This window comes from Ochotona princeps, chromosome 17 (assembly GCF_030435755.1).
Source record: "Ochotona princeps isolate mOchPri1 chromosome 17, mOchPri1.hap1, whole genome shotgun sequence".
NCBI classification, from domain to species: domain Eukaryota; kingdom Metazoa; phylum Chordata; class Mammalia; order Lagomorpha; family Ochotonidae; genus Ochotona; species Ochotona princeps.
Genome location: NC_080848.1, coordinates 3,388,988 through 3,411,765, shown reverse-complemented (window position 1 = coordinate 3,411,765; position 22,778 = coordinate 3,388,988). Strand labels below are relative to the sequence as shown.

Here is a 22,778-nt window from a genome sequence, read left to right as displayed (position 1 = left end):
CTAACTTTTCATTTTTTTTAAAGTTTCTTTCTTTTTATTCAAGGCGCCTCCCCAAGGCTCGAGCTGTTCTAATTCATGTGTTGGCAGTCAGAGCAGGGAGGCACTCTGGTGGCCAGCTGGCCCCCCTCGGGGCTGCAGGCCGAGTCACTGAGACATACACACTCCCTGCAGGCACGCACACAGACAGATGCGCACACACACAGACAACCCCTTCCTCCAGGCCTGGCAGGGTCAGGGTCACATCCAGCCTGGGGGACTCCAGCCGCTATTCCCCCAGCCCTAGCCGCCTGCCCCCTGTGCAGCCTGGGACAAGCCAGAGCCTGCTCTGGGCTGTGAGGAGGCTGGGATGGGGTTTCAGATGCGTATCTTCCAAGCTCCCACTTGTGTCTTGGTGCCACCCTCGTCCAGTGGCTATGGTTGTGGCCACAGACATGACCAGTCAGGCTTGAATTCCATCGGGGGTGCTCCAAGATTGTGTGGGCGCACATCCGTCTGGGAGCAGGCATCCCAGGACATGCCAGGGTTATGGGGGCAGAGGGTTCCTGGGCCAGGGGAGCACAGGGCAGGGGGTGCAGAGCTCCAGGAATGGGGTTGGAGATGAGGCTGAGCAGATGGTTCAGGGATAAAAGGGGTGTCTTGGGGCAGGTTTCAGCCAGCAGGTGCGTGTGTGTGTGTGTGTGGGGGGGGAAGCACCAGGAAGTCCCCACCAGTCGCGGCAGGCAGCCTCCAGGCCACCCTCTCACTAGATGAGCTGGGGGGACCTGTGGTTGCCATGGGAACTGGGTTGAAAACCCAAAACACCAGGAGGAGGCCCCACCCGGAAAAACAACATCCTGGCTGCTGGGACACAAGTGAGCTCTGTAGGAGGGGCTATTTTTAGCTTGGAGGCAGCAGGGCCCTGCTGACTGGCCTCATAACTCACCCATTGTCCTGTCTGACCTTGGCTGGCTGAGGGGCCTCCCTGTCTGTCCCCCACCCCCAGAGGCATGGCACAACCTCTCTCTGGGGTGCTCCTAGACTGGCTGAGAAGTCAGAGAAAGGGCGCCTGCAAACACCTCCTCTCCATGGGCCCAGTCTGCCTGCCTCATGGGGACACCGCCCATGAAGAGAGAGCTGCACCCCTGGGGCAGGGCCTGGGTGTCCCCAGCTGGAGGGCCAGCACCGCTCTTTGCTTACAGATGCGCTGGGTCCAGCCACACCTTGGGGTGGTTTCATCCCAGTCTTTCTGCAGGCTGAGAAGGAGGGAGGCGTAACCGAAGCTCCAAGTCTGAAGCTCCCTTACGCATGTCCAGAAGCCCTTGTCTGGTGTCTGACTCCTGAGCACAAACAGCAAAAGGCAAGACTGGAGCTGGGCTGTGGCCCCAGGACCCCGGGCCAGGAGTAGCCCCCCTGGGGCTCAGAAGCAGACCGTGTGTGTGTGTGTGTGTGTGTGTGTGTGTGTGTGTGTGTGTGTCCCCAAGGTGAGCACCCACCTCAGCAGCAGTTTCCCTCCCCTCCTGGTCCCTCAGACTGGCTCCTGAGCAGAGAGGAGACCTGGGGGATTCTTGCTGGAAAGGAGTTCCTCATTCGCTGAATCTTTATTGAGTACCTGCTGTATACCAGGCATTGTCCTAGAAACCTGGGCGGGGGGGCACTGCAGGAGCTGCAATGTGGCCTGGCTGTAGCCCCCTCCCTACCCTGCCTGTGGGTCCTGTGTCCAGGGGTCTTCCTCCCTCTGTGCCACAAGGCCAGGTGTGTGAAAGGTGGGGTTCTCCAGCAGCGAGGAAGCTGGGGAAGGGGAGGGTGGTGGCCGTGCCACCACCTGCATCACCTCCTCTTGAGCACGGAAATGCACGATTTCTTAAGGGGCCCGATCTGCAGGTGAGCATCCACGCTCTCCAGGAAGAAGGCAGGCTTGAGCCTGTGGCTGAAGAGGCTGGCAAAGTGGCTGTCCAGGCGACTCTGGAAGGCGTCGGAGGGCGAGGCCAGGGCACCGCTGCGGCGGGGCCGTGAGGCCTTGAGCCTCCGCAGCAGGCTCACCTTGCCATCCCGCACCGCGTAGAAGGCCAGGGCACGGTCGGCATACTCCAGGCAGACGCCCACGGTGGGCGAGAAGGGGTGGGGCAGGGGTGCCTCCAGCCCGTGGAACCACACGGAGAAGCTGCGCCCGTTCCACTGCAAGCAGCACGAGTGGGCGTTGCGGCCCAGGCGGCCCCGGTCGTAGGGCTCTTGCGGGGAGAAGCCTTCAGCCATGACCCCAACGCTGACCCAGCCCTCAATGATCTCCACCTCCCAGTAGTAGGTGCCCCGGTCCAAGGCGCCTTCACCTAGCACCTGCTCGCAGTGGGTGAAACGGGTTGGCGACTCCGGGTAATTGATGGGGCACAGCACCCTCTTGACGCCTTTGGTCCCAAACAGCTGCAAGAACTTGTCGGCTGTGTCACTGTCCAGGTCCACGATGTAGGCGACTGGTGCGCGGCAGGGAGAGACACGGAGCTCAGCGCAAGGGGAGGGCAGATGGCCCCATCTCTGGCCTCTCTCCTCCTTTTCCACCTGTTTAACTCATCATCCTGCTAGACTCCCCACCCTGCCCCATACCCTGTGAGCTGGCCTGTTTACTCCTTGCACTAGGAAGGGAGGTACAGACCCTTGGGTGCTGGGGGCCCTGCCAGCACTTGCCTCTGAGGAGGGGCTCAGGGTTCCACTTACACTTGAGGAAGTAGTCCCTGGGGGCTTCACTTTCCAGGAGGTTGGTGCTGTCAGGATCCTGGGATTCAGCATCGGCTACGGAAGCAGACACGGCAGGGGCTCACTTCCTAGCCTGCCCAGCGCTGGGCTCTGGCCGAAGTGTGCCCAGCTTCCCTCGCCCACATCCTGTGGCTGCAATGCCCTCCCGCCTTGTCCTGGTGCTCCCAGCCAGCATGTGGTGGTGCCCCAGTTTGCCCCACTTGTTCCTTGGGCCTCAGTTCCCGCACCTCCCCAACTGCAGGTGGGTAGGGGGAAGCAAGGACAGGGCCTTCCGCCCCATGGGCTTTGGCCAGAAGGGCTGATGGGTCACTGTAGGGTGGTGGCTGTAGTCACTGCCAGGACTTGAGGCATGCCCTGTGCCAGGCAGCCAGCCTCCCTCCTCCCATCCCTCCAGGCCTGGGGGAGCCCGGGGGAACATGAGTCACACATGAGGAGGACACTCACCTTCAGAGCCCAGCTTCTGCAGCCCATCTTCGTCAATGCCCAGCCCCTGCAGCTGCCCCCACTGGCCGGTACAGGCTGCCACCAGCATGTCCCTCACGGCGCGGACAGCTTGGGAGGACTTAGTGAAGCTGAGTTCCGTGGGGAGCCCAGGCCCCGGGCCACACCCCTCTTCCAGAGCTAGCTTGAGAGTCAGCAGCTCCTGTTTGTGACGAGGGCTGAGTAAGGCTCTGCTGGCCACAGCCCCTCCTGACCCGGCAGACCAGGCACCTGCTGCCCCCTGCCAGGTCACCTCCTCCGTAACCGGCAAGGCGCCCTCACCTGTAGGAAGCTGACTGAGTCAGCTTCAGGGACCTGGCCGAGGTTGTGGCGGGCTCGGCTCAGGCGACTGCGCTGTTCCTCCTGTCGCCGCAGGTCCCCCTGGGAGCGGCCCAGCATGGTGGCCTCTCCCTCCTCGATGAAGGCCAGTACGTGGGTCTGGAAGCCTTGCAGGGCAGCCATGGCCTCTGCAAACAGCTGGCTTACCCTCTCCCGCTCTGCCACGGCTGCACTCTGCAACAGGCAATGGTGGGCATTGATGCCTGACCCACTGTCCCCCTGCCATGCCCCAGGGTGGAACCCAAACTTGCGCTGGGAGTGCTTAGTGGGGACAGGAGCAGCACCCCGAGCCGGGCTGGACTGCAGTGCTGGACCCCATGCTGCAAGCTGATGGGGCTGGGAGCTTATCACAGGGTGGTGCAGAGCAGGGCTGGGGTTGGGGTTCTGACCTTGATGAGGGCCACAGTGCGCCGGGACTGTGCAATGCTGGCGCCCAGCTCATCCATGCGTTCCTCCACCGCACTCAGGACTTTGGGCTGCTCAGCCTGTGGATGACAGGGCCCTGTGAGTGCAGGGGCTGCCCGAGGCCGCAGCCCTGCACAGGGTGGGGCCAGGGGAGCACATGTCTGGGTAGAGGAGAAGCAGGGACTAGCAGAGTTGTATCTGTGCACAGGTGGACCAGCAGTGGCCTTCAGGTCCCTCCATACGCCAGTGGTGCCACCCGCCTAGGCCTGGGGAGAACAGGTGGGCGATGCTATCTGCCCCCTTCACACACACACACAGCCCCTAGGAGCTGGCAGGGACAAGGCCACCAAGGGCCTGGACACTGTCAATTTCTTCCAGGCAAGAAAACACACAGGGTGAAAGTGTGAGACAGAGTGACAGTGAGAAAGCATTGCAGAGAGGGGGGTGGTGCCAGTACCGTGTGGGATTAACAGTCCCCTAAGATCCTAGGTCCCCAACACAGGCCTTCAAACAGGGGATTCCGGGCAAATCCCCGGGGCCTGTGAGTCACTGCTCCAGGCAGGAGAGGCGGAAAATCCCAAAGCTAGAGGCGCCAAGACTGGGCTGGAGGCCAAAGGAAACTGGGGGCGTGCGACGCTGGGCGCTGTGCACACCGAACCCCTGCCACCCCTCCCACCAGCCTCACTCGGGCGGTCAGCGGCTGGACAGAGGGGTCTGTGTGCCCTGAGTCCACCGCAGCACTCCAGTCACCAGCCACATCCACCCGAAGTGGCTGCTCCTTAACCCCGAGGAAAACTGAATTCAACCGGTGTGAGAGCGCCTTGACTGGGCGCATCAGCAGCGCATGCTACCCTAAGCCTCGGGGACCAACCCGGTTCCCTCCCATGGACCCTGATCTGGTGGGCTTCAGGTCTTTGGCCATCCCCTCGCGTCCCACTCCCGATCTCAATCCCCGTACGCGGATGATACGGACTCTTAGGTTAAGGGAGAAGATCAAGACACAACCGCTGAGGGTGAGAGGGCCAAGGCCCACCTGCCTACCCGCCCGCCCAAGGTGCCCGCGCCCACCTCCTGGAGCTCGCGCTCCTGCTCCAGCGACACGAGTTCGTGGCCGCGGTGCTCCTGGGCGGCGCAGGCCTCGCACAGGCACACGCGCTCCACGCGGCAGTAGCGCTCCAGCGGCCGCAGGTGGCGCGGGCACAGGCTCTCCTCCAGCCGCCGCAGCGGGGGCACAAGGCGGTGGCCGCGGAGCGCCGGGCTGCGCTCGTGCGGGCCCAGGTGCGCGGGGCAGAAGGAGGCGAGGCACGAGAGGCAGGAGAGCGCAGCGGGTAGGGCCGCGCCCTCGGGGCACGCATCGCAACGCACAGGCTCTTCGCCTTCGGGCCAGGGCTCGGGCGCACTGGGGGCCGATGGCTCCGGGGCGCTGGGAGGCGCGCTGGGCACAGAAGGCTCTGGGCTAGGGATCGGGGCCGGCGCCGAGGCCGTCCCGGGGCCGGGCCCGGGCCCTGGCCCAGGGCCCGAGCCCTGGCGGAGCTGCAGCAGTTCGGACAGCGTGTGATTCTTTCGGAGCTGCAGGCCGTCGGGGAAGGGCTCCTGGCAGAGCGGGCAGCGGGCCGCGCCTCCCGGGCCGCCGGTGCCTCCCGCGCCGCGGTGCGGCCAGAGCGCGCCCAGGCAGGCGAGGCAGAAGTTGTGGCCGCAAGGCAGTGTCACCGGCTCCCGGAGCGGCTCCAGGCAGATGGGGCAGCTGAAGGGTCCGCTGCCGTCCATGGCTCTGGCCGTTCGGGCGCCGCCTGTTCTGCTCCCGCCTGGGAGGGACCCGAACAGCTCGCGTCGCGGCGCCGCCCCCTGGGACTCAGGCCAAAGGTCCAGCCCCCTGGCTCCACCCGCCCTTTCCCAGCGCCGCCCGCCCGAGCGCGGCCACGCGGGTCCCAGCCTGGATGCTAGGTATTCAGAGACGTTCTCCATGCCTGGGTCCTCCGCTTCTGTGCGGTGCGAAGGGAAGGAGCGAAGGCAGAAAAAAGCAGAGCCGAGGTGGGCGCAAAGGGCGGACAGAGTCCTCCTGCCATCCGCCCCTGGCCAGGGTGAGGGGCCCTGGAGGGACGGCAGGGCCAGCAGCCTCAGGCGTGGTCACCTTGGCCAACCCTGCCCTGGCACCATAAACACGGTTAGCGAGGTTGCTGACAGCAAAGGAAAATTAACGCTGACGCCTACTGTTGGTGCCCCTTGACGGCTGTTACCCTCCCGCCTCCCTCGTGGGGAACTGGGACTTTTCTAGATGCGAAATAGGAAATTGACCTGTTCCTCCAAGTCCCCAGTTGAAGGAATTCTGTTCCGGTCAGTGGACTCTCTGACACATGTGATGCTCCCTGGGCTGGACCGGGGAGGGAAGGGTTCCCACCTGGAGGCGTTTGTTAAGAAGAGTGGGACTTGGGCTCAGCACAGTGGCCTAGCGGCTCGCCTAGCCTTGCCTTGAGCACACCAGAATCCCATATGGGCGCCAGTTCTAATCCGGAAGCCCCACTTCCCATCCAGCTCCCTGCTTGTGGCCTGGGAAAGCAGTCGAGGACGGCCCAAAGCCTTGGGACCCTGCACCCGCATGGGAGACTAAGAAGAGGCTCCTGGCTTTTGACTTTGGATTGGCACAGCTCCAGCCGTTGGGGCAGAGGATCTTCCTCTATTTCTCCTCCTCTCTGTGTATCTGATGTTGCAATAACAATGAATAAGTCTTAAGAAGAAGAAGAAGAGTGGGACTTTGCCCATCAAACAGTGCAGTTCCCTGCAACTTATACCACCATAGTGGGAAGTTCAGAAATGTCCATCTGACATTAACAGATAACTGGACACATAAGTGAGAGAAATTAGAAGAAGCTCAAACCCTGTTTGCGGAAGCTCTGAAGTAGCACGGATTCTGCTCGCTGCCCCTGGCCTGTGCAACGACTTGACTTTTTTCTTCTTTAAGATTTATTTTATTTTTATTGGAATATTTATTTCTTTTTATTGGAAATGCAACTTTTTAAAAAGATTTATGTAATATTTACTGGAAAGTCAAATAGATAGAGAGGAGGAAAGATGGAGGAAGCTCTTCCATTCGATGATTCACTCCCCAAGGGACCACAGTGGCCAGTAATGCACCAATCCGAAGCCAGGAGCCAGGAGCCTCTTCTGGGTCTCCCACGCAGGTGCAGCATCTAAAGGCTTTGGGCTGTCCTGGACTGCTTTTCCAGGTCACAAGCAGGGAGCTGAATGGGAAGCGGGGTCGCCGGGATTAGAACCTGCATCCATATGGGACTGCGGTGTGTTCATGGCAAGGACTTTTAGCCACTAGGCCACTGCGCTGGGCCCTGAGCTGTTCTAAAGTTAGGATCTAGGAGTTTCTTCCAGGTCTCCCATGTGGGGGCAGGAGTTGAGTCATCCTTTGTTTCTTTCCTAGGCCATGCGCAGGGAGCTGGATCGGAAGTAGAGCAGCCAGAGCTAGAACTCGGGCGCATGTGGGATACTGGTACTGCAGGACAGAGGATTAACCTGTGGAGTCACGGCGCCAGCACTGTATGGAGCAACTTTTCTAAGGGAGCTCGCACTGTTTCCTTCCCCTCCCTTCCCTTCCGTTTTCTTTTCTTTTTTCCCTTCCCTTTCTTTCTTTCCCCATCCCCATTTATTATTTTTTTCTGATCGAGAAATCTGTCAAGCTCTTGCAGCCATCCGGGCGACCCACCGTAAGCATCAGTGCTGATGTCATGCTGAGAGCATGAACTCTGAGGCGCTGTGGTCCACCTCCCCGACATCTGACGAGGAAAAAAGACAGGAGAGAGATCTTGGCTACCTAATGGACAGGATGTGTAGTAAGAACGGTCATTGTCCTAACAAGAGCCCCGAGATCGTCTGCATGTGATCGCGGCTGGGCAGAGCTGCCCACGCCCTTCCCGGGAGGAGGGCAGAACCCGCAACTCTGACTAAGGCCTGCCAGGTGACACCCCCAGTGGCCCTGCCTGCTGGCATCACACACGGCTTCCAGGAAGCTAGATCAAAGGAGTCAGCCAGCAGGTGCCTCTCCTGCAGCATCCCCTAACCCTGGGCCTTGTTAGCTGACTTTGGCTGTGACCTTGGGGAGGAACTGGCTCTCTCTCATCTGCTATATGCCTGCCTCCACTTGGTGTGGGAGGGCCAACCTCCCCCATCTCCTCCCCCTGCACTGTGAACTCCTAGGGACAGCAACCCTGTTTTGGGTGTCTCTTATCCCTGGGGGATTCCTGAGCTAGGGCCAGGCCATGGAAAATGTTGGGGGATGTCTAGAGCGGGAGAGGGTCAAGGCCACCTCTGGGTGAGGCTTGGGGGCCGCAGCTGGGGGCGGCCAGGAGAGGCAGAAAGCTCGGAGAGGCAATGCCTTTGCCTCCTGGAGATGAGTGAGTCACTGGGTAAGGAGCTGTGAGCAGAGGAGTCTGGCAGGAGGCAGGTACCCAATCCGCTCACAGCAGAACCTGCCCTGTTGGAGGACTAACGGCCCTCTCCCTCCAGAAATGAGTGCCTGTCTGAGTAGGAGGAGGAACGCCAACAAAGTGTCACCAACTGAGTGGCTTAAAGCATCAGACACATCTCTCACAGTGCAGGGGACCTGGAGTCCAAGGTCAAGGGGTAGGCAAGGATGGTTCCTTCAGAGCTCTGTAGGAAGTTCTGGGCCACGCCTGCCTCTTGGCACCTGCTGGTAGCCGGCAGGGTCCCTCGGCTTGCAGACCCAGCACCCTAACCACCTACCTCTGCTGTCCCATGCCCACCCCTCTCTGTGGCGTGTGTCCAGGCTTCCTCTTGGCCATCCTATTCCACTCAGGCCTCATCTGACTTGCTGTCACCTGCAAGGACGTTATTTCCAACTGTAGTCATGGCCCGGGGTATTGGGGTTCAGAACTTGAACAGGGGAGGAATGCAGCTTAACCTGTACCGATGCACATATCAGGAAAGGCTTGGAGAGGGTGCCCACCCCACGCGTGGTCACCGTGTCTCTACCTTTTCCCCTGTCCAGGTTCTAGACTCTGGTTGTTCCCCAGTTTGAGCACATTCTGCTACAGCCATTCTAACCACTAGTCCAGCCTGTGGCCAGGCCCGGGTGCCCGCCTCTCCCTCTCCCTGCTGGCTCCCCAACCCAGCCCAACCCTGTTCTTTTTTCTTTTCTTTTCAGTTCAAAAAAATCATGCAGGCCTGGTTTTGTTTTTTGTTTTCTGCAGTTATTAAAAAAAAAAAAGGTTTTAGTGAGACACAGTTCACACGCCACACAACTCCTGCCTGACGCTGTGCGATCCGAGCTTCATCTGTGTGCAGCTTTCCTGATTGTCCTCACAGCTGTGACTGTCCCTGCATGCTGCCTGTGTCCCCTGGGGGCAGGACTGCTCTGGACAAGGCCTGCTTCTGCCTTCTGCCTCCACCTGGGCAGAGCCCAGCTCCCTAGGCAAACACCGCATTCCTCCGCTCAGCCCCTCCACTCCCCTTTCCCCGGTCAGCGGTCATCCAAACGTTGCTGATGATGGCAGCAGGTGGATAGGGGTGGAGGAGAAACTTGAGTGACAAAGAGGAAAGGAGGAGGCTGCCCAGGGCGCTACAAGCTGGTCTCAGCTCAAGCTGCCACGACAGACCACCAGGACCTCGCCGGCTTATGGTAACACATATATGTGTTCCCCAGTGTCGGAGGCTGGAAGTGCAAGGTGAAGGTGCCTGCTTGGGCAAGATCAGGTTTAGGGCAGGGCTCTGTCCAGAACACAGGCCACCAGCTTCTCGCTGTGTTCCACAGCAGAAAGGGACCCTGGAGTGCCCAACACAGACATTTGCACTGCTGGACCTCCATCCTTGCCAAAGGGAGATGTAACAGATGCATCTGGGGGACCCCTAGGGTTCTTGGGGAAGTGGCACTGGAGCTGGGCTCTGTGGCTTGCAGAAAGCAGGGGTGGGAATGGATCTCCTGGACAGAGTAGCAGAGGAGGCGGCCTGGGCGGGCCCAGTTTGGCAGGAAGGCGGATAATGGGTTCCATCCGTGCATTTCTACAAAAAACGCTTGATCATGACTGTCCCTCATATGCCAGGATCCAGGAATGGCCGGGGAGGCTTTGGTGTCACCCTGCCGCATCCTGTGGTTTGGAAGCTGGACTGCTGGTTTTCACAGGGACCACAGTTCTGCTTGATTCTGCTGGGGTGGGAGGTCAGGGAGCTTCGCCCATGCCTCTCACTCTGCCCAGCGTCTGGGCAGAGGCCTCCTTTGCAGGCGGCGTCTTAGCGTCTGGAACATGCACTGCCCTGGGAGGGACAGCAGGGGTGCTAGCAGACCCAGGTGAGACCCAGGTGGCTGGTGAACGTGGGTTGGACTTCATGTAATCTTTTTTTTTTTTTTGAAAGATTTATATATTTTTATTGGAAAGGCAGATATACAAAGAGGAGGAGAGACAGAGAGGAAGATCTTCCGTCCAATGATTCACTCCCCAAGTGACTGCAACGGCTGGGGCTGAGCCAATCCAAAGTCAAAAGCCAGGAGCCTCTTCCAGGTCTCCCACATGGGTGCAGGGTCCCAAGGCTTTGGGCCGTCCTCGACTGCTTTCCCAGGTCACAGGCAGGGAGCTGGATGGGAGTGGGGCTGCAGGGATTAGAACCGGCGCCCATATGGGATCCTGGTGTGCTCAAGGTGAGGACTTTAGCCACTAGGCTACCGCACTGGGCCTGAACTTCATGGAATCTTAAGGGATCGATTTCTGCACCTCCTTCAGAAGCCCCATCCTACAGGAACCTCCTTAAAACATCAGCCATAAGGCCTGAGGTGTGGTTAAGCCACCACCTGCGACACCAGTGTCCCATACGGGCATTGGCTTGAGTCCCAGGTGCTCCACTTCCCAACCAGCTCCCTGCTAATGCATGTGGGGAAGCAGCAGAGGATGGCCCAAGTGCTTGGCCCCTGTCCCACGGGGGGATCCAGATGGAGTTCCAAATTACAATAGAGGGGCTAGTGCTGGGGGCAGGGGTTAGGCTGACTCCTGGGACACCACATCCCCACATCAGTACTGTTTCAGTCCTGCCTGTTCCACATCCCATCAAGCTTCCTGTGACAGCTCCAGGACGGGAGCAGAGGCGAGCTTGAGTACTGGAATCTCTGCCACACTGCAGGAAACTGTGCTGGAGCTCCTGGCTCCAGGCTGTGGCTGGGCCCAGCCAGGGATGTTGCAGGCCAGGCAACAGGAGATCTGTCTTTTGTCACTGACACTCTGCCTTTCGAACAAATAAGCTGTTATCTAAAATTACAAAAGCTGATATGCGCATACCTCTGTCCATATCAAGGAGTGGACCTCTTTGTTAAAAAATATTTATTTAAAAAGCAGAGTTTCACAGAGGGAGACAGACAGGAAGGTAATTGGTTCACTCCCTAAATGACCACATCCCTTATGGCTGTGGGTTTGAGTCCTAGTTATTCCACTTCTGTCCAGCGCCCTAGTAGCGGCCTGGGAAAGCAGATGGCCCAAGTATTTGGGCCCCTTGTTTGGGGTCCTAGTTTGCTGCAGCCAGCTCTGGCCATTGCAGCCCCATCTCTTTCTTTCCCTCTGAAACTCTGCCTTTCAAATAAAAGAATGCAATTACCAGGGCTGGCATGATGGCTCAGTGGCTAAATCCTCACTGTGCACATGCCAGGATTCCATACAGGTGCCCATTTGTGTCCCAGCTGCTCCACTTCCCATTGTGGCCTGGGAAAGCAGTGGAGGATGGCCCAAATCCTTGGGACCCTGCACCTGTGTGTGGTAAACCTGGAAGAAGCTCCTGGCTCCTGGCTTTGGATCAGCTCAGCTCCAGCAATTGCGGAAATTTGGGGAGTGTGCCAGCAGGTGGAAGGTCTTTCTCTTTTCCTTTTATTCTCCAATAAAAAGAAATAAATCTTTTTAAAAAATGCAATTATCAAGATGTACAAAATAAAAATGGAGGGTTTATATACACCAAAATGGTACAAAATGAAAGAAAATAAGACAGGGAGCGAGTAATTACAGTTTATTTTCTCTGGGAATGGCCTGAAGTCGACCTGCCCTTTGGCCCATGTGGCCTTGGGCAGCAGGCAGGAACCCCAGCAGGGCTCAGGTGTACACACTGCACGGGGAGCCTGGGCTGTGCTGGGTGGTGCGCTTCGCCTCCCGCTTGTTCTTGTCCTCTTCAAGGAGACAGGAAGAAGTCCAGTTTGGGGGTTCTGAGTCAACACTGAGGCCAACAGCTGGCCCTGCCACAGATGTGTGTCTAGGTCGCAGACCAGGTGTGGGCAGCTTGGGACACACAGGCTCCCAACCCTTGACAGCTCCACCAGCTCCTCAGCTGGGCTCTGGAGAGGGCTCAGCTCCAGGCCGTTGGCACAGGGTTAGTGTCCTGCCCTCAATGAGCCAGAAGACAGGATAGACAGGCTGCGTGAAGAGGGCGTGGAAGGTGTACAGGGGCCGCGTCTCAGGCTGCAGACTATAGAACGTGAGGCTGCCCGAGGCCAGGTTCAAATCCATGCCCAGGAGCCGCGCGCTTGTTCCAGGGAGGCGACAGGCCTTGCCATCATGCCAGGCCTGGATGTTGTCCTCCTGCACACAGAGCCCCCAGGATGAGGCTCCACGCCCGATGTTGTCTGTCTGGGGCCCCTGTTTAAGCCGCTCCAGCTCTGGGTAGGCGACGCCCAGGGTCACCGAGTGGTCAGAGGCATGCACCTCCCAGTAGTGGTGCCCGTTCCGGAAGCTCTGGACACACTGCACCTGCCACAGCTCAAAGCTGCCTTGCCCTGCTGTGTCCCGGGGCTGGCGGCGGTGCTTCACCCGCTGGTCCTGGTGGGACAGGTGTAAGTAGCGGTTGGCACTGTTGGGGTCGAAGGTCAGATTGCGGTAATCTGTTGGGGAAAGAGTCCCATGTGGGCAGGGGTGTCTTCTCCTGCTAGATGGCTGCCAAGTCTCCGACGGGGGATTCAGCAGGCCCACCTCCCGGAGAAGTGAGTTAGCTTGGTATGATAGTGGCTCCATGGTGTCAGGCCCCAAGTCCACGTGACCAGGGTCTGTATTTTCTGACCACGCTGGCTGCTTTTGCCTTGGGGCAGACCCACACGTGTGCACATCCTGAGACCAGGTGTAGGGTGGGGGCCAGGAAGGCCCTGGCAGGTGCACTCCACACTCACATAGGTAGGCACAGGTGCACATACATGTGTACACAGCCACACACTGTACACACACACACACACACATGCACACAGGCACTGGGCATCCTTACTCTGCCAGAGTTTCCTCCTCAGTGGGCACCCCGTGCTTGGGACTGGTACCAGGGCATCCGTAGCATCTAGGGGGCAAAGCAGTGTTACGGGAGTGAGTGGGGAGGCTAGGGAAAGGCCCTGTGGCGGGGGGGGGGGGGGTTCTGGGCTCAGCCTCACCCACAGGGCCCAGGTCGGTGGCCTTGGCTGGCAGGAGGAGGTCACACAGTGGGTGCAGTGATGCCTGCAGGGCATCCAGCTGCTGGTCTTCGTCCCACTGAGGAAGGGTCAACGGCCCAGGAGGCGGTGGGGGCTCCGGGAGCTGCTGGGATGCCTTAATGCCGGTGAGTGACAGCTGCAGTCAAGCCAGGGAACACACAAGCCAGTCCCCTGCCTCCCACCCCTACGATGACATCTGCTACCTGCAGGAAGGCCTGGTTGTCTCCCTCCCCCAGGAGATCCTGGATGCTGCGGCTGTCCCGAGCCAGGGCATCCAGCTGGTTCTGCAGCCGCTGCTCCTCACCCTGGGCCTGAGCCAGAGCCCGCGTCTCAGCTGCCCGGATGCCCTGCAGGGTCAGGGCCTGCTGCATCTTCAGGGCCTGCAGCAGGCGGCTGAACTTGTTGGAGACCACAGAGGACATGGTGCAGGCCGAGCGCTGTGCAGGCACAGGAGGAGTCTCGGTGGAGCTGGGACCAGGGCTACTCATGGCAGCTGGGGTAGGAACTGGTAACTTCCCTCAGTATCGAGCTTACAGCCTGGTCCCTCCCTCCCCACCTGCTGCTCAGGGTCCCCTGGACGGGGAGGAGGCACAGGTGGACCTTGTACCTTGATCTGGCCACTATACCGCTGCAGCTCCTGTAGTTGGGACTCAGCCTTGGCAGCCTGCTGCTCCATCACCTCCAGCCTGGCTCTCAGCTGAGCCTGTGGTGTCGGCCCGGGGGACAAGAGAGTTGGCGTCAGCTAGCAAGTGCCTGCAGGTCTGAGCACCCCCTCCTGCCACCCCAGACCCAGCCCACCAAGGGGCCAGCATGCAGAGCACTGGACTGTTAGCCCGGGAGAACCAGGAAGGATTCTTGGAGTCCCTCCCACCATCCTGGGGCAGGATGGTGCTGGTGACATAGAAGTCCTGGGCTGCAGCCTCCTCTCCCATTAACTGCAGGCAGCCACACCAAAGCTAAAACCTGTTGTGGTGCTGGGGGTGTGAGAGGGGAGGGGAGCCACATGGTTGTGTCCCCCTGTTCCCTTGCAAATCCAATCGTAATCCTCCTGGCTCCACGGCTCACAGAGCCCCCGTCACTTCTCATCTCCAGCAAAGCGGGGCCGGGTGGGCCACCTGCTGCCACTTACTGGTCCCCACTGCATGGTGTTCAGGCTGCTGCACCTGCGAAAGGCAGCAACACATCTCTTCCCCCGGCATCAATAGGGTTCCTCTCCCTTTACCCCCGCAGCCTCTCACCCGTGTGATCCAGCAGCTAGGACACCATCACCAGTTCCAACCTCCACCCCCAACCCCCACACCAATGCACCCCCTTCCTCCTTGCCATCTGCCCAGGCTCAGGTATGTAGCCCCATGCCTGTGGCCAACACCGCACTCCTTAAGGACACCGGCTTCTCCATTGGCCATCCTGTCCTCTTATTGAGCCTCTGTCATCCTGGCGAGCTGCTGGCCACATCTTGTCCTCCTTGCTGTGATTCGCAGGCTCCTGGCCACCATGCCTCCCACACTCCCGCCCATGTCCTGCTGGCTCAGCCTGGGATCCCTGGCAGAGCACTCCTGTCCTTGCTTTCTTTCCTGGGCCTCTCCCTCCCCTGCTCTTAGCCCTTTCCCTGACTGTCCCCTCCCCCGTGTCCCCAATCTCCCCCATATACCAAACTCTCCATTCACTCATGCTTAGCAGTACACCGTAGCCCTGGCCACCTGCTCCTCAATACAGCACCCCCCACCCCGTGCCCTGCACTCTCACCTGTGTGCTGTGCCATGTGCACACATCCCTTTCCACTTCTGAAGCCACCTGCCTCCCTGTGTTCACAAAGCTCAACCCACCACCTGGCTGCCCTGCTCCCAAGGTTGCAGGGGATTCCCCAATCCATTCTCTGGAGCTGCCCACCTTGACCTGACCCCTGCTGGCCCCCAAGGGCCTCTGCACAGGGCTGTCAGCCTCTGCCCACCCCAAACCCTTGAGGGTGTGCCAGGGTCTCTCTCAAGCCCAGGACTGAGATCAACACTCTTACCCTAGCTCGCCAGGCAGCCGTAAGCCCATTTGCCCTTCCTCCTGGCCCCTCAGTGGGGCGCACCTGAACGTTCCCCCAGGACGCCTCTCCCACCCGGGGACCCTGCCTTTGGCTGTTCGTTGGACCTTCATTGAGCGCTTCCAGGAATCCGCAGCGGTTGGCCACAGCCGGGTGGGGTGTGGCTGCTGCGCGGACCCCCTGCTGCTGGGAACCCTCATCGCCCAGGACGACCCCGCCCGGCCCTGCCCCGCCCCGGGCCCGCCAACCTCGCGCTCGCGGCGCTCGGTGTCCGGCAGCGCCCGCTCGTGGTTGCGACACTCGTGCACCGTGCACGCGCTGCACACACCACGGCCCTCGGTGCGGCAGAAGAGTTCGAGCGGCCAACCGTGGCGGGGACAGCGCGCGCCGGACTCGTCGGCCGAGAGGGGCCCCGGGGCCTGGCGGTCCGTGGCGCGCACCAGCTCCAGCACGCCGCTCAGCGTCACGTTGCGGCGCAGCTCGGCGCCCTCGGGGAAGGGCTCCCGGCATTCAGGGCATTGCTTCTCCTGGCATTCAGGGCATTGCTTCTCCTGGTGGAGCCACCAGCCCTGGATGCAGCGCCTGCAGAAGTTGTGGCCACAGGAGAGCGTCACCGGGTCGTGGTAGAGAGCCAGGCAGATGCAGCAGGTTAGCTTTTCCTCCAGCTCAGCCGCCATGGCGGAAACCGGCACAGGGAAGGTCCCTGGGCCGCTGGGCCAGGCCCGAGTCTCTTAAAGGAACCGCGAGCCAACCGGACCACGCCTAGAAAGCCAACCGGGCCTGCGCAGGGTTCGCGGTTCTCCCCCCACCTTGACCCTCTGGCAATCCCAGTTGGGAGGCGAGCTGGCTCTGGGGTCCCGTTGGGCGGACCAGAGGCCCTGCCTTTAAGAATCAGAGCAGGCTGGGGCCCGGGGCTCTCCCGGGGGACCCCTCAGTGCCTGGGCCTCGAGCGCAGGGCACATGGCAGGAACTGGAGTGGGGCTCAGGCCGCGGTGATCTGCTGCTCTTGGAGCAGGTTCTTCAGGATACTGCCAGTTGGGGTGTCTCCCTTCTCTGGGCTCACCTAATTTTGGTTCATTTAATGTAAACAGCAAGATGGAAATTTCTGGTCGCCAAGAGACGGCAGGCAACAGCGGCGGTACTGCTGAAGGCGCCTTACAAGGGCACTGGGGAGCCTTGCCCTGTCCAGCAGCCCACAGGCCAGCCCCTCCCTCGGGGGCGTCCCTCCTGAGGGAGGTGCCCTGGAGCCTATCTTTGGGGTGACTGGGGCCTCTCCCATTGTGCGATCCTGGGCCTCCCTGGGCAGTGCTGTGTGGGCTAAGGCCTTTCTAAGAGGCTGCCAGTACCTCTGGGGAGGTGTGTCCCAAAGCCTAGGAGACACACTGCCACACCCCATAGCCTAGGGCCTGCCACCACTCTGAACCCTGAAACTCGGGCTGGTCAATCTCCCCCAGGGAGCTGTGGGGGCAGCTACGGCCACTGCCTGTTTCCTCCTTTGAATCCTCCTTTCAGTCACTGGTGGTGAGACCAACACCCTTGGGGCCAGGAGGCTGAGAGCCCCTTCTGACCCTGGCAGCTCCAGGAGGGTTTGCCTGGAACAGGTGCGCAGACCAGGGGTGGGGGAGAAACCATCTTTATTCCCACTCCAGCCGCGGCCCCTGGGTGCCCGCTTCCTCCCTGCCCGGAGCGGACGCCGTCCCTCAGTAAATGCCGTAGCTGGGCTCCGTGCTGTCCCTATAGCGGTCCAGGTAACGCAGGGGCTGCCGGTGCGGGAAGCGCTTCTGCTTTGGGTGGTAAGGGGGCGGCCACACGAACTCAAACACGGGCTCCCGCATTTCTGCCAGAGGAGAGAGGAGCATGGGGATGGGAGCTGTGTGGACAGAGCTTCCCCCTAGGGCAGGCCCCCCGCAGCCGCCTCAACCCCAGCCTTACCCAGGAGCTGGTGGAAGACGTGTGTGACAGAGGCATCCCAGCGGCACTGGAAGAAGGCCAGGCCGGCAGGGGTCATGGCGTCCTGGTGCCTCTTGTAGAAATCAAAGGTGCGGAAGGTGCGCTCGGCCAGCCGGTAGCTGTGAGAGGAGTGTGAGTGGGTCGGTGCCATGGAGCCCCACCCAACCCACTGCTGAGTGACCCCCCCAAGGAAGCCCCTCAGGGTCTGCCTCATACACTGCTCTCCTGCTGGTCTCAAGGCCAAGGTCGGGAGAGGGGGCGGAGCAAGCATGCCCAGGTGGGGCTTTACCAGGGTGTGGGGCGGGTGTCCTCGGAGAAGTCGATGGGTTTGTCCTGCTTGAAGAGCAAGAAGGCGTAGCGGTGGAAGCCGGAACCCCGGGCCGGGAAGGGGGGCAGGTAGGGGCAGGACTCCTCTCCTTCTGCCAGCCGGTTGCCTGGAATGTTAGTTCTATGGGAGGAGAGCATCTGTGAAAACCCGGGTACACAGCTGCTCCCCAAAGCTGCGATGCCAGCATGGCCCAAGCATGCCCCATCGGGTCACCCAGAGTGGTAAGGGCTGTTTTGCTGCTGCTCCAGCTCCCTGCCAGCGTGCCTGGGAAGACAGCCGAGGATGACCCGAGCCCTGGGGGTTCTGCCACCCACATGGACACCTGGAGGCAGTTCTGGGCTCCTGGCTTTGCCCTGGCCCAGTCCCAGCCACTGCAGGCATTTGAGGAGTGAGCCGAGAGGAAAGGGGTGTGCGTGGAGCAGCTGCTTTGGGGGTTGTGTACGAGCTCACACCAGGACCACAGAGCCCCTGACACGATGGGGAGGCAGGTGAGAGGCTTCAACCTGGGGCATGAGGTAAATTGGGGATCCTGGATAGCTCACTGGCCCCCACTGGATACTCACACCAGCCAGTGCACGTACTCGGCATTAGGCTCCAGCAGGTGCCCATCTGCAGCACAAACACCAACTCACCAGGGGCCCTGCCGCTCCCCCCCCCGACACCCAGGGCCCTGGCTCAGGGAGGGGCGCCCAGACAGCAGGCCTGGGGCGCCTCGGACACCCACCCAGGTTGGTGAGCAGCAGTGTCCACCTGGAGCCCTCGTCGGCCTCGTAGGTCACCTGGGGGGGCTGGGCAGCCTGGCAGGGAGAGACTGTGTCTGTTACACCCACCAGACATCCCAGGGGGCTCCAGACACAACCAGGACTTGGCAGAGGCCAAAGGCCCCACCAGTGAAGGCTGGGTGGGCAGCCTTGGCCCACAGGGCAAGGGAGCAGGGCAGGGCATGCTGGTACCTCAGTCGGGGTCACCTCGTTGCCACAGTACACAGGCAACAGATCCTCTTCACCCACGGCGTAGACCACATGCAGGGCGACTCGGGGCACGAAGGTGGCACCGTGGAACAGATCCCGATACAGGCCGTAGTACCTGGCCAGGCGCTGCTTGTGGTGAGGGCCGCAGGTCCGCTCCCACTCGGCCCGCACAGCCTCCAGGGGCACGCTGGCTGCGGGGGAAGGAAGCCAGCTGGGATACAGGGCAGTGGCGGTGGGGGGGCACCCAGGAGCTCCAGCCTCTGAGGGCCTCACCTGTGCGGAGGCGGGCGGCCCGCTCCTGCTCTGGGTTGGCCCGCAGTTCCCGCAGGGCCTGCTTCCTCTCCAGCAGCTGGTGGGCCCTGCTGACCCTGGGCGGAGGCAGCCCAATGTCAATCTCGTCTTTAGGCTCTGCTGTGGAAAGGGAAGGTGAAGCCTCCGTTCCACCACCCGGTCCTCCCTGTCAGAGAACACACTGAGCTGCCGGCTGCCCAGGCCTCGGCGGGGACCAGCTGGTCAGCAGGTGCCACTGAACCCAAAGCTGCTGCCTCATCGAGGTGATGGGCGCCCGAGGGGGACGGCCACCTGATCATTGCTGGCTGTCAGCACAAACCAGGGTGTCGTTGCAGGAACGTCAAGTGGGGTTTAAGCTGCTACCTTCCTTTAAGCACCCCTCATCTGAGTATCAGGTTCGAGTCCCGGCTCTTCCCCTTCTGACCCAGCTTCATACTAACGTGCCTGGGAAGGCTTGAATACTTGGGCGCCTGCACCCACGTGGGAGACCCAGAGTTCCTGGCTCCGGGCTTTGGTCTGTTTTGTTGCAGCCATTTGGAAAGTGAACCAGGGGATGGAAGATCTGTCTGCAACTCTGTCACATAATGAATAAATCGATTCTGGTAAGACTTGAGGTCGCTCAGTGCTCGGCGCCCGCACCTGTCCCCTCCTGGAAGTGCTCCCGGTAGGTCCGCCACCAGTGCGGGGCCCGCGCCTCCCGCTCGGCCCGGCGCCGGTAGCGGTCGAAGCTGCGGTACTTCTCCAGCCGCTCCAGATCGCTCACGTCCAGGTCCTCGTTGGGCATCGGCCCCAGGGGGGCGGCGCGGCGGCTGCGGGCGGCTGCGGAGGGAGAGCGGGGCGTCAGGTCGGCAGCGGGAGCAGGGGCCGGGCCGGCTCCCAGAGCTCGCGTCCGCAGGCCCCTCACCCGACGTGCTGAAGCCCCGCCATGTCCGACTTCCACACAGCACGGCTCGCCACCAGGGCGCCGCCATTTTTGGGCCGCAGCTGCTGCCGCTAGGACCCCGGCGCAAGTGGCCGCGGCGACGCCTGATCGCCGGGGTAAGGCCCCGCCCCTTTCCCGGAACCCCGGCCATCCCAGGCCCCGCCCCGGAGGCGGCCCGTGTGCGGCGGGGCGGGGCTGCGAGCAGTCGGCCACCAGGGGGAGCTCGCCCCTCTCTGTGAAAGCCGCGTCCTGACACCCCCACAAGGTCCCGGATTAGGACCTTGTCTTTGGCTACTTGTTGTTTCCGCACTTGGGAAGGCAGGGGCCGCTGGGCTTAACCTGAGGTCGTGTCTGGAATAGGCTCTGGTAGGCGGTAGACAGCCGGACCAGAACCCTGCAGCATCGGAGGCACTGTGGCTCAACAAGCTAATCCTCCATCTTCAAGTGCCGGAATCCCATATGGGTGCTGGTTGTAATCCCGGCAGCTCCACTTCCCATCCAGCTCCCTGCTTGTGGTGTGGGAAAGCAGTGGAGGACGGCCCAAAGCCTTGGGACCCTGCACCCGCGTGGCAAACTGGAAGAAGCTCCTGGCTGCAGATCAGCTCAGTTCTAACCCTTGGCAAGTGAACCAGCGGATATGAGATCTTTCTCCTTCTATCCAAAAATCTGCCTTTCCAATATGAAAAACAGATCTTAATAATAACCATTAAAGGTCACGGTCTTGGAGCAAGCCTTGGTGCCAGGTTCTGTTCCCAGAGGCAGTTTCCTGCTGAGGCAGCCCCCGGGGGGCAGCAGATGCGGATCCAGATGGCTGGTCCTCTGCCGTTCGGGTGGGAGATCCAGACTGAATCCCGCCTGCCCAGCCCCAGCTGCTGGGGGTGTTGGGGGAGTGAGCCAGAGGACGGGCATTGCATTTCCAACAAGCAGATGCTCAAAGTCCACATGTTTCTAAGGAGACACTCAAAGCCATCTTCCCTGCTCCTACAGTCACATCACACTTAGGGACCAAGTGCCAGCTGCCCCAAGACAGCCTGTCCACCTGAGGCCCCCACTTCCGGTGCAGATCTGATTGTGTGCCCACGGAAGGACCCAATTCAGGGTGCTCTCAGGGAACGTGGTGTGTCCCTCCTGATGTCAGCAGCACCGGAACTGGTGGCTGCGGTGCCCTCGGCCAGCACCGGAACTCTGCTCCTCCAGGGGCTGTGTTCCACCAGAGGGTGCACTCCCTGGTCTTGTGTTTGCTGTCATTCCACTTCCCTGGAAGCAGCAATGGTGGTCATTCCCAGTGCTGGCTACACGGTGGCCAGCAGAGGTGCCCGTGGCTGGAGGAGCCCACTCCCGACCATCCAGTTTACAAGCTGGACTTGATGGAGTGGCTGCGCTCGGGGACTAGTTTTTCTGGCAAATAACAGAGAAGTACAAGCTCTGTGGGCCGTGGCCAAGGAAGCCAGCCACTGGTGAACCCCGAGGGCGCCTGTGGCCCACGTCAGTGCCTGCTGAGTCCTGCCCGACTCCTGAGTCCAGCTTCCTGTTACTGCCATAGACACTGCTCAGTGCACCTGTGTCCCTGACCCTGTGTGTCCCGGAGTAAGAAGTTACCTGAAATAACTTCACTCCTCTCCGCTGTCGGGCCAGCCAGCCCTGGCTGTTGTGGGCGTTTGGGAAATGAATGTAATGGATGGATAGATTTCTGCCTCTTTAATCAACAGATACTGAAGTAAATAACTATGCCAGCATCCCATGGGGGCACCAGCTCATGTCTGGCTGCACCACTCCCGCTCCAGCTCCCTGCTAACGCACCTGGGAAAGCAGCAGGGGATGGCCCAAGTGTTTGGCCCCTGCCAGCCGCGTGGGAGACCTGGAGAAAGGCCCTGGCTTCACCTGGCTCAGCCCTGGCCACTGTGTCTATCTAGGGGAGGGGAAGGGGGGGAGGCAGAGGATGGAAAATCTCTATATGTCCCTTTTTCAAATATATAAGTCTAAAGCCTCAAAAATCCAGATGTTAGGAATATATTGATTTAATGGCTCCACAGCCTGTGGTGTAACTCGCTGAACGACACAGGCCTGACAACTGTGCCCAAGGGAAATGATGGCCACGCCGCCGCCCGGAGCCCTCTTGGCCTCTCCACACACATGCGTGCTCTCTGCCAGAACATGAGAAAGGCTTCCCACCAGAGGCTTAGGAGCCCGTGGGCCTAGCTGAGCCAGTGTGTCCTGGGTCGGCTGGGCAGTCACCCAGACTCCAGACCCCTGGCTGGCCTGGCCTGGCAGAGGTGCAAGCAGCCGCTGGGTGGTGTGACCCTCGCAGGCCCCAGCCCTCTGTCCCCGCCTGGCCTGGCAGAGGTGCAGGCAGCAGCTGCTGGGTGGTGTGACCCTCGCAGGCCCCAGCCCTCTGTCCCCGCCATGGGGCTCAGTCCCGTTGCAGAACTTTCCTTCCTGCTGAGCTGTGGCTTCAGGCAGGTGGACAGCAGCTCTCCGGGTCCCTCCCACGGCTCCCACCTGACTGGTGAGCACCTGGAGGAGGAAGCAAAAGGCCACAAGCAAGCTGCGGGCGCTCAGCCAGTCAGTCCTTGGGCTGCGCAAGAGGCTGGGACTTGGCACAAGCTGGAGAGTGTGGCACACTGCAGGGTGCCCCTGCTGGCACAGCAGCAGCACAGTCCCCCCACCCCCAGAAACTCAGCCCTCTTGCCATCTCTCCACAAGGTCAGAAGAGCCTTTTCTGCGTCATCATTAACGGGTCATCGGCAGAAGGGCCAGAAGGCTACAGTGGCCCCAGAGCCAGGGACCTCACATCCCTCTGCCTATGGAGAGGAGAAAGCTTTATGGGCCTGGTGGGAGTTGGGGTGCTCACTGGGTTCAGACCCTTGGGGTGCGCCAGATGCCTGCGGTAGGTG

The 22,778-nt window shown here is 60.9% G+C and overlaps 3 protein-coding genes across 5 annotated transcripts; all 3 read right to left on the bottom strand.

Moving 5' to 3' along the window:
- Positions 1 to 1,562: 1,562 nt before the first annotated feature.
- TRIM47 (tripartite motif containing 47) lies at positions 1,563 to 6,312 on the bottom strand. Of its 2 annotated transcripts, XM_058675473.1 has the most exons (7): positions 5,919 to 6,312; positions 5,020 to 5,756; positions 3,936 to 4,031; positions 3,490 to 3,720; positions 3,172 to 3,370; positions 2,689 to 2,763; positions 1,563 to 2,447 (listed from the first exon to the last, which is right to left on the bottom strand). In XM_058675473.1, exons 2-7 carry the CDS (start codon positions 5,716 to 5,718, stop codon positions 1,807 to 1,809), a joined length of 1,941 nt encoding a protein of 646 aa, XP_058531456.1. In that variant the 5' UTR covers positions 5,719 to 5,756; positions 5,919 to 6,312; the 3' UTR covers positions 1,563 to 1,806. The 2 variants fall into 2 exon arrangements, with proteins under 2 accessions (XP_058531456.1, XP_004592956.2); XM_004592899.3 differs by lacking the exon at positions 5,919 to 6,312 and having other exon boundaries at positions 5,020 to 5,844.
- Positions 6,313 to 12,100: 5,788 nt separating this feature from the next.
- Positions 12,101 to 16,118, bottom strand: TRIM65 (tripartite motif containing 65). Its single transcript, XM_004593049.2, has 6 exons — positions 15,671 to 16,118; positions 13,998 to 14,093; positions 13,594 to 13,827; positions 13,352 to 13,505; positions 13,195 to 13,260; positions 12,101 to 12,820 (listed from the first exon to the last, which is right to left on the bottom strand). Exons 1-6 carry the CDS (start codon positions 16,097 to 16,099, stop codon positions 12,267 to 12,269), a joined length of 1,533 nt encoding a protein of 510 aa, XP_004593106.2. The 5' UTR covers positions 16,100 to 16,118; the 3' UTR covers positions 12,101 to 12,266.
- Positions 16,119 to 17,039: 921 nt separating this feature from the next.
- MRPL38 (mitochondrial ribosomal protein L38) lies at positions 17,040 to 20,005 on the bottom strand. 2 transcript variants are annotated; one of them, XM_058675982.1, is made up of 9 exons: positions 19,867 to 20,005; positions 19,602 to 19,781; positions 18,945 to 19,082; positions 18,654 to 18,862; positions 18,425 to 18,497; positions 18,264 to 18,309; positions 17,662 to 17,820; positions 17,355 to 17,491; positions 17,040 to 17,259 (listed from the first exon to the last, which is right to left on the bottom strand). In XM_058675982.1, exons 1-9 carry the CDS (start codon positions 19,931 to 19,933, stop codon positions 17,123 to 17,125), a joined length of 1,146 nt encoding a protein of 381 aa, XP_058531965.1. In that variant the 5' UTR covers positions 19,934 to 20,005; the 3' UTR covers positions 17,040 to 17,122. The 2 variants fall into 2 exon arrangements, with proteins under 2 accessions (XP_058531965.1, XP_004592955.2); XM_004592898.2 differs by having other exon boundaries at positions 18,945 to 19,079.
- Positions 20,006 to 22,778: the final 2,773 nt, after the last annotated feature.